Below are 13065 nucleotides of genomic sequence, written 5' to 3' on the forward strand. Positions count from 1 at the left end.
TGAGCAGGGAAAAGCTGGCAGACAAAAGGCCTGAGAATGTACACGTCACATTGATGCCAAGATACTGGAATCCAGAACGAGTGATTTTAAAGGGCAAATCAGCTTCCTGAAGTTGCAAACCTGCTGTGTTAATGGGGTAACACTCACTCTTTTGAAGATTTAGTTTATATCCTGAAAAAGAACGAAAAATATCCAGAATAGGTTAAAAAAAACCCGGAAGGCAAGATGCAGGATCAGTTACATACAGCAACAAATCATCCGCATACAGAGATAAACGATATTCGACACCGTTATGAATAGCATATTTAAAGGAAGTGGAGGACCTTAAAGAAATTGCCAGTGGTTCAATAGCCAAAGCGAAGAGAGATGGAGATAAAGGACAGCCCTGACGTGTCCCACGTTCTAGTGCAAAGTATTCAGAATGAATATCATTTGTTTGAACACCAGCTTGTGGCGATGCATACGGTAATCTTACGCCAACTGATAAATTTATCTCCAAAACCAACTTTCTTCAATACCGCGAATAGGTACCCCCACTCAACCCTATCGAATGCCATCTCAGCATCTAATGAGGTTACAATCTCAGGTAAATTATCAGAATGTGTTAAATGAATATTTAAAAGAGTACGAGTGTTGAAAAATAAATGGCGTCCCATAATAAAGCCATTCTGTTTTTCAGAAATTATACTAGACAAAACCCTCTCTAGACGGAGAGCAATAATTTTGGCCAAAACATTTACATCAACATTCAGTAAAGACAAAGGTCTATAAGAACCACAGGAAGTGGGGTCTTTATCTTTCTTTAAAAGAAGAACTATCAAAGTTTAAGTCAGAGTGGGAGGTAACAAACCATTTTCCAACGATTCATTGAACATCAACAAAAGTAGAGGTGCCAATTTATCAATAAATTTCTTTAGAAACTCTATTGGAAATCCATCAGGACCTGAGGCTTTGTTAGATTGCATTGCTGTAATTGCAAAACGTAGTTCTTCAAGGGAAAGTGGAGCATCCAATTCTTTTGCACGGTCAGAATCAATGATAGGATTCTCAAGATTGTCCAGGAACTGATTCATTTTGGTAATATCAGCAGGGAATTCTGAATTGTATAGGGAAGAATAAAATGATTTAAATGTGGCATTAATTTCTACAGGATCCATAACAGACATGTTAGAAACATTATTAATTTGGGGTATAAGACGTGAGGTGAACTGACGTTTTAATTTGTGTGCTAATAATCGATTTGCTCTGTCACCATGTTCATAATACGTACCACGAGTTTGTAACAACAGTCGCTCAGCACTTGTGGTAGAAATAAGATCAAACTCCGCCTGAAGATTAAGACACTTCTTAAATAGTTCTGGAGAAGGATCGGATGAACATTCTTGATCGAGGCTATTAATAGCAGATGTAAGCTCTGTAAGCCTGGTATTACGTTTTTTATTCGAATAGGAGGAATATGAAATAATCTGCCCTCTAAGAAAAGCTTTTAGCGACTCCCAAATTAATGAAAAAGATGTAGATTCACTCTGGTTAAAGAAGAGAAACTCATCAATTGAGTTTGAAACAAATTCACAAAATGTTTTATCAGCCAACAATAATGGGTTAAATCTATTAAAAAAAAAGGGGGGGGGAAATAATCTATTCTTGAATATTACTGATGTACCTGAGAAAAGAAAGATAACTTTTGGTTGAGGGGTTACGAAGTCTCCAAGGGTCAACCAAACCACTCTGGGTCATAAAATTAGAAAAAGATTTAGATATAGCTGATTGGGATAAAGTGCAGGGACTAGAACAATCTAACATTAGGTCAAACACACAATTCGGATCACCTCCAAAAATTAACAGATGGGTATTTAAATAAGGTATATTACTAAGTAATCTATTAGAGAATTCAGCATCAAAGTTAGGTGCATAGACACTTACTAACAACACCTCTGTTTGCATTAATGTACCTGCAACTATAAAATATCGACCATTTAGGACGTACATGGTAAATTTAGGACGTACATGGTAAATGGTAGGGAATTGCAGAATGCAGGTGAACAGAGGGATCTGGGAATAACTGTGCACAATTCCCTGAAAGTGGAATCTCATGTAGATAGGGTGGTAAAGAAAGCTTTTGGTGTGCTGGCCTTTATAAATCAGAGCATTGAGTATAGAAGTTGGGATGTAATGTTAAAATTGTACAAGGCATTGGTGAGGCCAATTTTGGAGTATGGTGTACAATTTTGGTCGCCTAATTATAGGAAGGATGTCAACAAAATAAAGAGAGTACAGAGGAGATTTACTAGAATGTTGCCTGGGTTTCAGCAACTAAGTTACAGAGAAAGATTGAACAAGTTAGGGCTTTATTCTTTGGAGCGCAGAAGGTTAAGGGGGGACTTGATAGAGGTCTTTAAAATGATGAGAGGGATAGACAGAGTTGACGTGGATAAGCTTTTCCCACTGAGAGTAGGGAAAATTCAAACAAAGGGACATGACTTGAGAATTAAGGGACAGAAGTTTAGGGGTAACATGAGGGGGAACTTCTTTACTCAGAGAGTGGTGGCTGTGTGGAATGAGCTTCCAGTGAAGGTGGTGGAGGCAGGTTCGTTTTTATCATTTAAAAATAAATTGGATAGTTATATGGACGGGAAAGGTATGGAAGGTTATGGTCTGAACGCAGGTGTATGGGACTAGGGGAGGATACGTGTTCGGCACGGACTAGAAGGGTCGAGATGGCCTGTTTCCGTGCTGTAATTGTTATATGGTTATTTTTATCAGCAGTAAATAAAAACTGAATTATTTTATTAATTACAATAGCAACCGCTCTAGCTTTATAATTAAAATTGGAGTGGTAGACCTGACCTATCCAAGAGGACTGCAGCCTATGATGATCTTTAAGTCTAAGATGAGGCTTCTGCAAAATGGATCCGAAGAAAGCCAGGATGGCTGCCCCTCCCCCCGCCCCCACATACACAAACCTCCATACATACACACGCACACACCAAAAAGGTCTCCAAAAGGGTGACAGCAGTGCAAGAAACAAGTTAAATTCCCCCTGTGTCTAAATGTAAACAAACATCAAACGTGAACAAGTATTTAAATGTAAACTAAAGGCGTAGATGCATGACATTATTGCAACATATTGTACAACATCACCCAATATTCATCTTGTTGACGTAAGCCTTGGCATACCCCACCGAGTCAAAGTGTTTCTCCACACCTTCGTAGCTGATCCGGAGTCGGGCCGGGTAGAAAAGACCGTGGCGAACCCCCTCCAAGCGAGACAGCCGTTTTCTGACCTCGTTGAACGCTGCCCAGGCCCGAGCCACCTTGGCAGTGTGGTCGGGGAAAACGGAGATCCTCATATCACCGGTATAGATCTGTCGAACCTCTCTCGCACGCCGTAAAACAATTACACAACCGTTGTAGTAATGGAACTTGGCAATGATGGGTCGTGGTCACTCGCCGGGTCGTGGTTTTGGCTGTGTGGATCTGTGCGCCCGGTCCAGTAGCGGCTCTTTGTCCAGCTTGAACGAGTCCTTAAGCAGGGTGGGGATAGCAATGGAATTGACGATCGTCTCCTCAGGAACCCCCACTATTGTTATGTTGTTGCGGCGCGATCTGGATTCGAGCTCCTCACATTTTTTTGTCCAAGTTAAACAACCCAGCAGTTAGACGCTTGATCTGAATCTTCAGCTCAGCAACCCCTGTCCGTACAGGCAGAAAGCGACTCCTCCATTATCCCCACAGTACCTCGGAGTATGGCCACCGCAGTGTCCATAGCAACCTTATCGTTCGCGAGTTGTGTTTTCAAGGCTTGAAGGTCAACTCTGATTGTGGACAAATCATCACCCAATGCAGCTCGTAGTTCGGTTTTAAAAATATCCGCAATGTCCAGTCTCAAAGATGCTAGTAATTCTAGCTTCAGGACCTCCGCGTCGACAACTTGTGGTCCTGCCTTCGGCGAGGTCGAGCCATGGGGCGGAATCGAGGTACCTGTAGACATGGTCTCTACCTGCGAACTAGGCCTCTGTTGTTGAGCCGCATCCATGAGCTCTGGTGCTTTTAGTAGCCATAATAACTCATCCAAAACATCACGTAGCCAGCACAAAACCCATTGGAATATCTTTCCTCAAAATTATTATCGAAAAAAGCGCCAATGAATAAGTTTTAATCAAAATCCGTGATGCACACTAACCACATGTCCTACTCCATAGGTTGCTCAGCAGTGCCCCCTCTAAAACACACTAATCCATGTTGTGAGGGTACTTTCATGGCTGATTTTATGTGGTTGGCACAGGATTGCGATCCAGTAACAACGAAGGAGAAGAAATGGATGATGCGTCACTTGGAGGAGTCCTGCCTGAAGGAGTGGTGGAGGCAAAGACTCTCACAACATTTAAGTATTGGATGAGCACCTGAATTAGCAAGGCATAAGCAGCTACAGCCCATTTGCTAGTAAATGGGAATGGTAGAGATAGTGTTCAATAGACAATAGGTGCAGGAGTAGGCCATTCGGCCCTACAAGCCAGCACTGCCATTCATTGTGATCATGGCTGATCATCCACATATGGTCATGGACATAGTGGGCAGAAGGACCTGTTTCTGCACTGTATAACTCTAATCTTATTAGTGTGTACCTGCTCATCAAGTCATGCCTCACTGAAGGTGGAGTTTGCGCATTTGTTGGAAATCGCTGACATTTATCTTTTGAATGGAGGCTTTACAACAGAAAGGGTAAGGTAAATCAGTTTTATACATTATTTTAGCAAGCACATTTTTAATTGTCAGCAAGTTTTATTATCATAAAAATGTTTATAATTTGAAACTACACCTATTTGAATTTTGATTTGTTATAACCAATTTAATGCTAGAAACATGTTGGGGGAGAGGAAGAGAGAGGGGGAGAGGAAGAGAGGGGGGAAGAGAGGGGGGAAGAGAGAGAGGGGGAAGAGAGAGGGGGAAGAAGAGAGAGGGGGAAGAGAGAGGGGGAAGAGAGAGGGGGAAGAGAGAGAGGCGGGAGAGAGAGGGGGAAGAGAGAGGAGAGAGGGGGGGAGAGGAAGAGAGAGGGGGAGAGGAAGAGGGAGGAGGAAGAGAGAGGGGGGAGGAAGAGAGAGGGAGAGAGGAGAGGAAGAGGGAGAGAGGATGAGAGGGAGATGGGAGGAGAAAGGGAGTGAGAAATGGGGTAGAGAGAGGGGGAGGAAGAGAGGGGAGAGGAGGAGAGAGGGAGAGAGGAAGAGAGAGTGGAAGAGGGAGAGAGGAGGGGGAGGGAGAGAGGGGGGAGGAAGAGAGAGGGGGGGAGGAAGAGAGAGGGGGGGAGGAAGAGAGGGGGGGGGGAGGAAGAGAGAGGGGGGGGGAGGAAGGGAGGGGGGGGGGAGGAAGAGAGAGGGGGAGGGGGGGGGGGGGGGGAGGGAGAGGGGGGGAGGGGGAGAGAGGGGGGGAGGGGGGGGGAAGGAAGAGAGGGGGGGGAGGAAGGAAGAGAGGGGGGGGAGGAAGAGAGGGGGGGGAGGAAGGGGGGGGAGGAAGGGGGGGGGAGGAAGGAGGGGGGGAGAGGAGGGGGGGAGGAAGGAGAGGGGGGGAGGAAGAGAGGGGGGGAGGAGAGGAGGGGGGGGAGGAAGAGAGGGGGGGGGGGGGGAGGAAGGAAAGAGGCAGGGGGGGGGAGGAAGAGAGGGGGGGAGGAAGGGGGGGGGGAGGAAGAGAGGGGGGGAGGAAGGAGGAGGGGGGGAGGAAGGAAGAGAGGGGGGGAGAGAAGGAAGAGAGGGGGGGAGGAAGGGAAGAGAGGGGGGAGGAAGGGAGAGGGGGGGAGGAAGGGAGAGGGGGGGGAGGAAGGGAGAGGGGGGGGGGAGGAAGGGAGGGGGGGGGAGGAAGGGAGGGGGGGGGAAGGGAGAGGGGGGGAGGAAGGGAGAGGGAGAGAGGGAGGGAGAGGGAGGGGGAGAGGGAGAGGGAGGCAAAATAGGCAATAGGCAAAAGCTTATTAACACAAAAAATATTGACGATGCATTTCTATCAAATATAAAGTTGTTTCAATGATTAAAGGATATTTAAAAGTGATTGTACTGAAGATTATCAATATATATTCTGGTACAGGAACTCAGGTTGGTATTTTGAAATATGTAATTAGACCTTTTCATAACTGAACTGGTGGAACCAAAATTTACCAAGCACATTAAGAAACTGGAAAGATCTCTTACCCAAAACTTCCTTGTAAGGATTTTCAGAAGTGATCGGAATCCTACAAGTTGGACACTGGGTGCTGTTTTTGAGCCAGGATTCCATGCACATGAAGCAGAAGACATGGTTGTTTGAACAGATAACTGGGTGGCGTACCTAAGACATTTCCAAAAGTGTAATCATTAAGGTTATCAAAGTTGTCAAATACAGTACCTCTGCATCAAAACTAATGGAAGTGGCAGAATCAATTTAACCACAGACAAAGCCCATTTTAGTAAACAAAAACGTTTGGTCTCCTACCAGACTCAGAAAGTTGTGGGTTCCAATTCCACACCAGAAACTTCACTATATAAATCAGACTAAAGGGCCTGTTCCACTAACCCGTCTTTTCAGCGACTGTTTTCGACCTTCAAGCTCGAGGGCACTCACCTGAAAAACATCGAGCTGGATCGACCGTCTGCGCACACACACACACATCGCAAAGGCGGGGGACAGGGAAAGCGGAGGAGCGCTGTCTGGGGGGAGGGGTGGGGGTGGGAGGGGAGAGGGGAGGGGAGGAAGCCAGACGTTTTAATAAAGTTTAGGGGGCATTTAACATTAACGAGTTTACTTAACCTTTTCTTTCTCAACGAGCTTTACCTTCGACGACCTACGATAACATTACAACCTACTACGACCTACCTCAACTAAACCTACGAGTAAAAAAATATCAATTTTTCCATGGCGACCTTTTTTCAGCTTGCTGATAAAAACACCGCCACCTAACTGAGGCCTCGAGTACGCGGAGACTACTCTCGAGCATGAAGGAGAGTAAAAGGGCTGTCCCACTTGGGCGACCTAATCCGCCAGTTAAGACGTGTTTCGACTTACAAGCTCGAGGGCACTTGCCTGGAAAGCCTCGGGCTGGATCAGCCTTACGCGTTGAAACCGCGAGCTGGATCGGCTGACCTCACATAATTGCGAAGGCAGGGATAGCGGGGGAGTGCTGTCTGAAATTCACACCCGCGATGAAGAGGAAGGTAAAACAACTGCACAGTAACGGTAAGTCCTTTAGAGAGCGCGGGGGTGGGGGTGGGGGGAAGGAGTGGAGACATAAAGTTTAGCAGGCATTGTACCTACCGGTAGGCTTTCCATGGTCCTGAAAACTCCAATGAGCCAATCAAAATACCCGGTCAGCGAAGGAGATTGCCTACGGCTGCCCTCAACTGCATGTAATTAAAGAGCGACCCCACTCCTCTGCACTACGAGTTCAAAAGAACCATGCCGACCAAATTTTACTCGCGGAAAATTTTTCAACATGCTCTATGATTTTCCGCGACCTAGCTGAGGCCACGAGTATTCGGGAACTTCCCTCGAGCATGAAGGAGAGTTCCAGCGACCTCATAGGACCTCCTAGGACCACGTGTCGACCATGCTGCGAGTTTGAAGGTCGAAGACACTCTTCTAAACTCGCAGATTAGGTCGCCCAAGTGGGACAGCCCCTTTACAAAGACCTCCTAGGACCTCGTGTCGACCATGCTGCGAGTATCAGTCGAGGGCAAACTGTTCTAAACTCGCGAATTAGGTTGCCGCAGTGGGACAGGCCCTAATCCGCGAGTTCTGATGAGTTTGCCCTCGACTGATACTCGCAGCATGGTCGACACGAGGTCCTTGGAGGTCTTTGTAATTCTCCTTCATGCTCGAGCGTAGTCCCCGCGTACTTGAGGCCTCAGCTAGGTCGCGGCGTATTTTTCCACATGTTGAAAAATGCCCGCGAGTGAAAAAAGGTCGCCATGGAAAAAATCCATCTTTTTTTACTCGTAGGTTTAGTCGAAGTAGGTCGGCATGTTATTCGTAGGCAATCGAGGGTAGTCAAAGGTAGTCCTTGATAGCCTTCAACATAGTCCAAGGGAGGTCGAAAGAGATCGAAGGAGGGCCTCTTCACTCCACTATTCGGTGTCCAATTTTCCCAAAGCTACTCGAAGCTAGTCTTCAACATAGTCGAAGGAGGTCTTCAACATGACATTTTTTCAAATTCTCCTAAACTCGCCAATTAGGTCGCAGGAGTGGGACAACCCCTTAATACTTTATGGCAGTAAATTCAGGAATGGGGAATTCTACAGACCCCAGCCAATATTTTTTGTTTCAATCGATACTTAAAACAGATTATCTGGTCAGACATGTCAATATCATTTGTAAATATAACACGAAATAGCGATCGGCACTTTAAAAATACAACGTTGGTTTGGCATCTCATGGGAGTACAGTACTAGAAATTCCATAATCTAACGTCTTTACATGTATATAGGGAGGTTGCACGGCAGTCGGGTCACGATCCGTGACCCGTACTGTTGCCAAATTTAGCTTCAGAAGCGTTTTCCTTTTGCACGTAAAAACCCACTTCAGAACCATGGGCGATTTTTAAATTTTACAGCCAGATTTATGACCAGAAACTTTTTAGATACCAAAGGAATCAAGAAAAAACACAAATAATGTCTTACTGTTGATGAAATGCAGTGAGCAAACACGATAATTGCCAATATTTTCAATCTCGATATCTGCACGGCCAATGTTCGCCAAGCACTTTAGCTGTTGTTGTCACATTCAGCTCTCGCTTCTCTCTACCATAATTTCTCCTCACTTTTGCAATTCTGAAGTAGAATAAATGTCTCTCACGCTTAGCCCGATTTCCACAATAATTTAGCGTAAAAAATGACATTTACAGCTTTTTTTAACGGGTAAGTACGCGTTTCGTGTATTAACAGTATATGCCGGAAGCTGCCATGTCCTCCACACGGATTGAGCTGGTCCGTGCGTCACGCCCTTTGACACGATGACCTTACTTGCAACCCCCCTATACTTGCGTAGACTTGCATTGCACATGCATAAAAGGACAAGACTAACTGGATACTTTCAAGAGAGAGCTAGATAGGGCTCTTAAAGATAGCGGAGTCAGGGGGATATGGGGAGAAGGCAGGAACGGGGTACTGGTTGGGGATGATCAGCCATGATCACATTGAATGGCGGTGCTGGCTCGAAGGGCCGAATGGCCTACTCCTGCACCTATTGTCTATAATATACGCAAAAAATGTTCATTCATTATTCTTTCTGTAAGTCTGCTGTGCAAAGTCGACCCGTTACTACTTTTAAAGTACTTAATTTACAGCTTACTGGGACGTCCTGAGTGGAGTAAGACTCGCGCATAAATTAATCACCTTCATTTAACACGAACGTTAACCATAATAATTTTTCAAGTGTCTAAATCAATTAATTAAAATGTTAATCGTTCAAAGGTGTTTTAATGATCCAAAATATATTTGAAATCGGTACTTTGCAATACACAACAAATGTGCAATTAAAAGGGTACTCCGTCTTCAGGGGGAGGGAAAGTACTAAAGCAAACTTTATGGAAGTTTTCGTTAAAATAAATTCAACCGGTTAGCCAGGCGTTTGAGTTTCCGTGAACACTTTCTTTGTGTTTCGACTGACCGACACAACGATACGGAAGTGGAGTCTAACCCAGAATTCACGAGTTGCCTTCCTTTCAAACTTCAAATGGCTCTAACGTCTGCATTGCAGAGTTTGCAACGCGTTAAACACAAACATGAATGGACTCCCTCTTTTGGAAATACATAGTGCAAGACTCTTTGCTTTCCAAAATCTTACAATCATTTTACGACCGTGCAGATTTTTAGTATAATCAAGAAGGTGAGATCCGTTTTGTAAACCAGACGCGGGGCGAAGTTTGAGCAGGGAAACGCTCTGGCCGCGGGTTCTTGCCACACTTCCCGTGCGCGAGCACATTACCTTCCCCAGGCAGATCTGACACGAGATGGGCAGCGTTAAACTGAGTGTAACATTCTGTACGTTCTGAAGCGCCGGCTTCTGCATTGTGCTTGGAATTTCGCCCTGGAGCACGCGACCCAAATCTAGCCCCGGAGCGCGCGACGCCGCTCTCCCTCACCCCGCCCCCTTACTTGCCGCTCCGCTCCGCGCTTTGCAAAAGAAAGTGAGCGAGTGATGGAAGCCGCCTTCATCCGCCGAAGGTTGAGTTGCGACCACTTTTGTGTTTTTTTTTGTTAAGCACCAGTACTGCACAAAACGAACATTGCAAAAGATTCAAAGGGCGCAGCGTTAAACAATGGGTTAACCAAAAAAAACCCTGAAAGGTATGCTTTGCAAGCATAAGAAATTGCAAACATTCAGCCCTAACATTCAGCTCTTCAAGAGTTAAAAACATGTCTGCAATCAACAATGGTGTAGGTGTACCGCTGCGAATCCGAAGGTCCGGGGTATTAAATTGAAATCGCAGCACAACGATTTTAAAACAGATATTTAAACAATTTAAAAAAAATATGTGGGCCCAACAACAACAAACAAGTTTAATTCAGATTAGTATGAAGTATTGCATTTTGGGAACTCAAACTAGGCCAGGATCTTCACAGTAGAGCCCTGGAGAGTACAGAACGGAGGGATCTTGGAGTACGTACATAGTTCCCTGAAAGTGGCATAGCAGGTGTACAGGGTGATGAATAACGTTTTTGGCATAGATGGACACAACATGCTTGCGTAACCCAGTGGGCCAGGCAGCATCTCTGAAGAAAATGGTTAGGTGACGTTTAATATCGGGACTCCTTCTCAGCCTGATCTGAAGAAGGGTCCTGACCCAAAATGTCACCTGTCCATTCCCTCCAGAGATGGCCCACTGTGGTACTCCAGCATCTAGGTATAAACCAGCATCTGCAGTTCCTTAATGTTTTTGGTATGCTAGCCTTCAACTGTCAGGACATTGTGTATAGAGGTTGTAGTGGCCACACTTCAGGGCTGCCAACATTGGGCGAGAGTTGGTAGTGAGATATTGTGAGAGGCCAAGCCCAAGGGAGCGTAGTCCCCTCCCATGGTACAGAGTTTTTGCATTTTTCAGCTTGAAATTGTGCAATCTGGTGCATATTGTAGCGAGTCTTTTAACTTACACTTGAATGCAATATTTATGCTTTAAATTAGATTAGCTATGAATAAGGTTAGGCTAAAGTACATTCCTAATTACATTCCACAGTAGAGCCAGGCTCTGATCAACAGGTGCTGCAGATGAATGACCTTAGTGTATTCATGTGTGGAAATCTGATTATAATCAAGCACTTGGCCCATGTTGACCAACCTGGGTCTCACTGCACACCTGGTACCACTCCTGACCCAGTTGCATACCTTCTCTCATTCCTGACCCTGTGTCCATCCTTACACCTGGCCCCCTATTCTACCCTGATCATAGTTGCTTACCTGCTTAGGTTCCCAGTGCTGAACACTCCCATTGTCCCAGCTTTGACTGCACACCTTGTACTATTCCAGACCTTGACTCTGGACGCACATTTGGCCTTGCTCCTAGCCCCTCTGCACTGACAATATATCTGGCCCAACAGCCCAGGACGCTTACACTGAGGCTGCTCCATGGCCAGAGCTGCAGCGAGCGACGCACCAGCCCGGCAAACACTCGCCAGCCCCGGCTCCCCATCCGCATCTGCCCCCGACGCTGCTTCTGCTTTCATCCCTCCCTCCCCCCCGGCTCTCCAACACCCACGATCAGGTTGCTCAGAGCACAGCAGCGCCTCGTCCAAAGCCGGAGATATTGAAATATGTCTAGCCATGTCTACTCCCCCCCCCCCCCCCCCCCCCCCCCCCCCGGTTCCGCGGCCCATGTCCCTCCTGCAACTCGCCGTCAACGCTCATGTCAGCCGCTTCCCGCAAATCCTTTAATTCTGACTGCTGCCGAGAGCAGGACATGGCCTTACTTGCTTTGGTCTTAACTAATTTTTTCCTCTTCACATACCTAAAGAAGCTTTTACTATCCTCCTTTATATTCTTGGCTAGCTTAAATTCGTACCTCATCTTTTCTCCCCGTATTGCCTTTGTCGGTATCTTCTGTTGCTCTTTAAACATTACCCAATCCTCTTGCTTCTCGCTCATCTTTGTTACGTTGTACTCCTCTTTTATTTTTATACTGTCTCTGACGTCCCTTGTCAGGCACGGTCGTCCCTTACTCCCCTTGGAATCTTTCTTCTTCTTTGGAATGAACTGATCCTGCACCTTCTGTATTATTCCCAGAAATGCCTGCCATTGTTGTTCCACTGTCATCCCTGCTAGGGTATCTTTCCAGTCAACTTTGGCCAGCTCTTCCCTCATGGCTCCATAGTCCCTTTTTTTCAATTGTAACACTGACACCTCCGATTTACCCTTCTCTCTCTCCAATTGTAGATTAAACTTGACCATTTTATGGTCACTATTTCCTACTGGTTCCTTAACCTCAAGTTCCTTTATCAAATCCGATTCATTACATAACACTAAATCCAGAATTGCCTTCTCCCTCATAGGCTCCAATACAAGCTGCTCTAAGAATTCATCACGGAGGCACAAACTCCCTTTTTTGGGGTCCAGTACCAACCTGATTTTCCCAGTCTACCTGCGTTGAAATCTCCCATAACAACCTTAGCATTACCTTTACCACATGCCAATTTTAACTCCTGATTCAACTTGCAGAATATATCCTGACTACTGTTTGGGGGCCTGTAAATGTCCCATTAGGGTATTTTTACCCTTACAATTCCTCAGTTCTATCCATACTGAGTGTAGATCTCCTGTTTCAATGTCACCCCTTGCAAGGGACTGAATTTCATTCCTCATCAACAGAGCTACCCCACCCCCTCTGCCCACCTGTCTGTCTTGATGAATATTCAGTTCCCAGCCCTGGCCCTCTTGCAGCCATGTCTCTGTAATTCCCACAACATCATACTTGTCAATTTCTAACTGAGACTCAAGCTCGTCCACTTTATTTCTTATACTTTGCGCTTTCATATACAACACTTTAGTACAGGCAAGCACTATCATAACATGGATAGGATAGGTTCAGATAAGGGGCAAATGCAAGCAGGTGAGACT

At 45.8% G+C, this 13065-nt stretch overlaps 1 protein-coding gene across 3 annotated transcripts in view; it reads right to left on the minus strand.

Annotated features, from left to right (window-relative positions):
* obi1 (ORC ubiquitin ligase 1) overlaps positions 1–10271 on the minus strand; it is a 46023-nt gene extending 35752 nt beyond the window's left edge. The window contains exons 1-2 of one of the 3 annotated variants that reach the window (XM_055636781.1): positions 10113–10271; positions 6177–6312 (exon numbers count right to left, since the gene is read on the minus strand). In XM_055636781.1, the coding sequence (XP_055492756.1) occupies positions 6177–6312; positions 10113–10172 (196 nt within the window). In that variant the 5' untranslated portion in view covers positions 10173–10271. The other 2 variants (XM_055636780.1, XM_055636782.1) reach the window with 2 other exon arrangements.
* Between the last annotated feature and the right edge of the window lie 2794 nt (positions 10272–13065).

Source organism: Leucoraja erinacea, chromosome 6 (genome assembly GCF_028641065.1).
Source record: "Leucoraja erinacea ecotype New England chromosome 6, Leri_hhj_1, whole genome shotgun sequence".
Lineage (NCBI taxonomy): Eukaryota > Metazoa > Chordata > Chondrichthyes > Rajiformes > Rajidae > Leucoraja > Leucoraja erinaceus.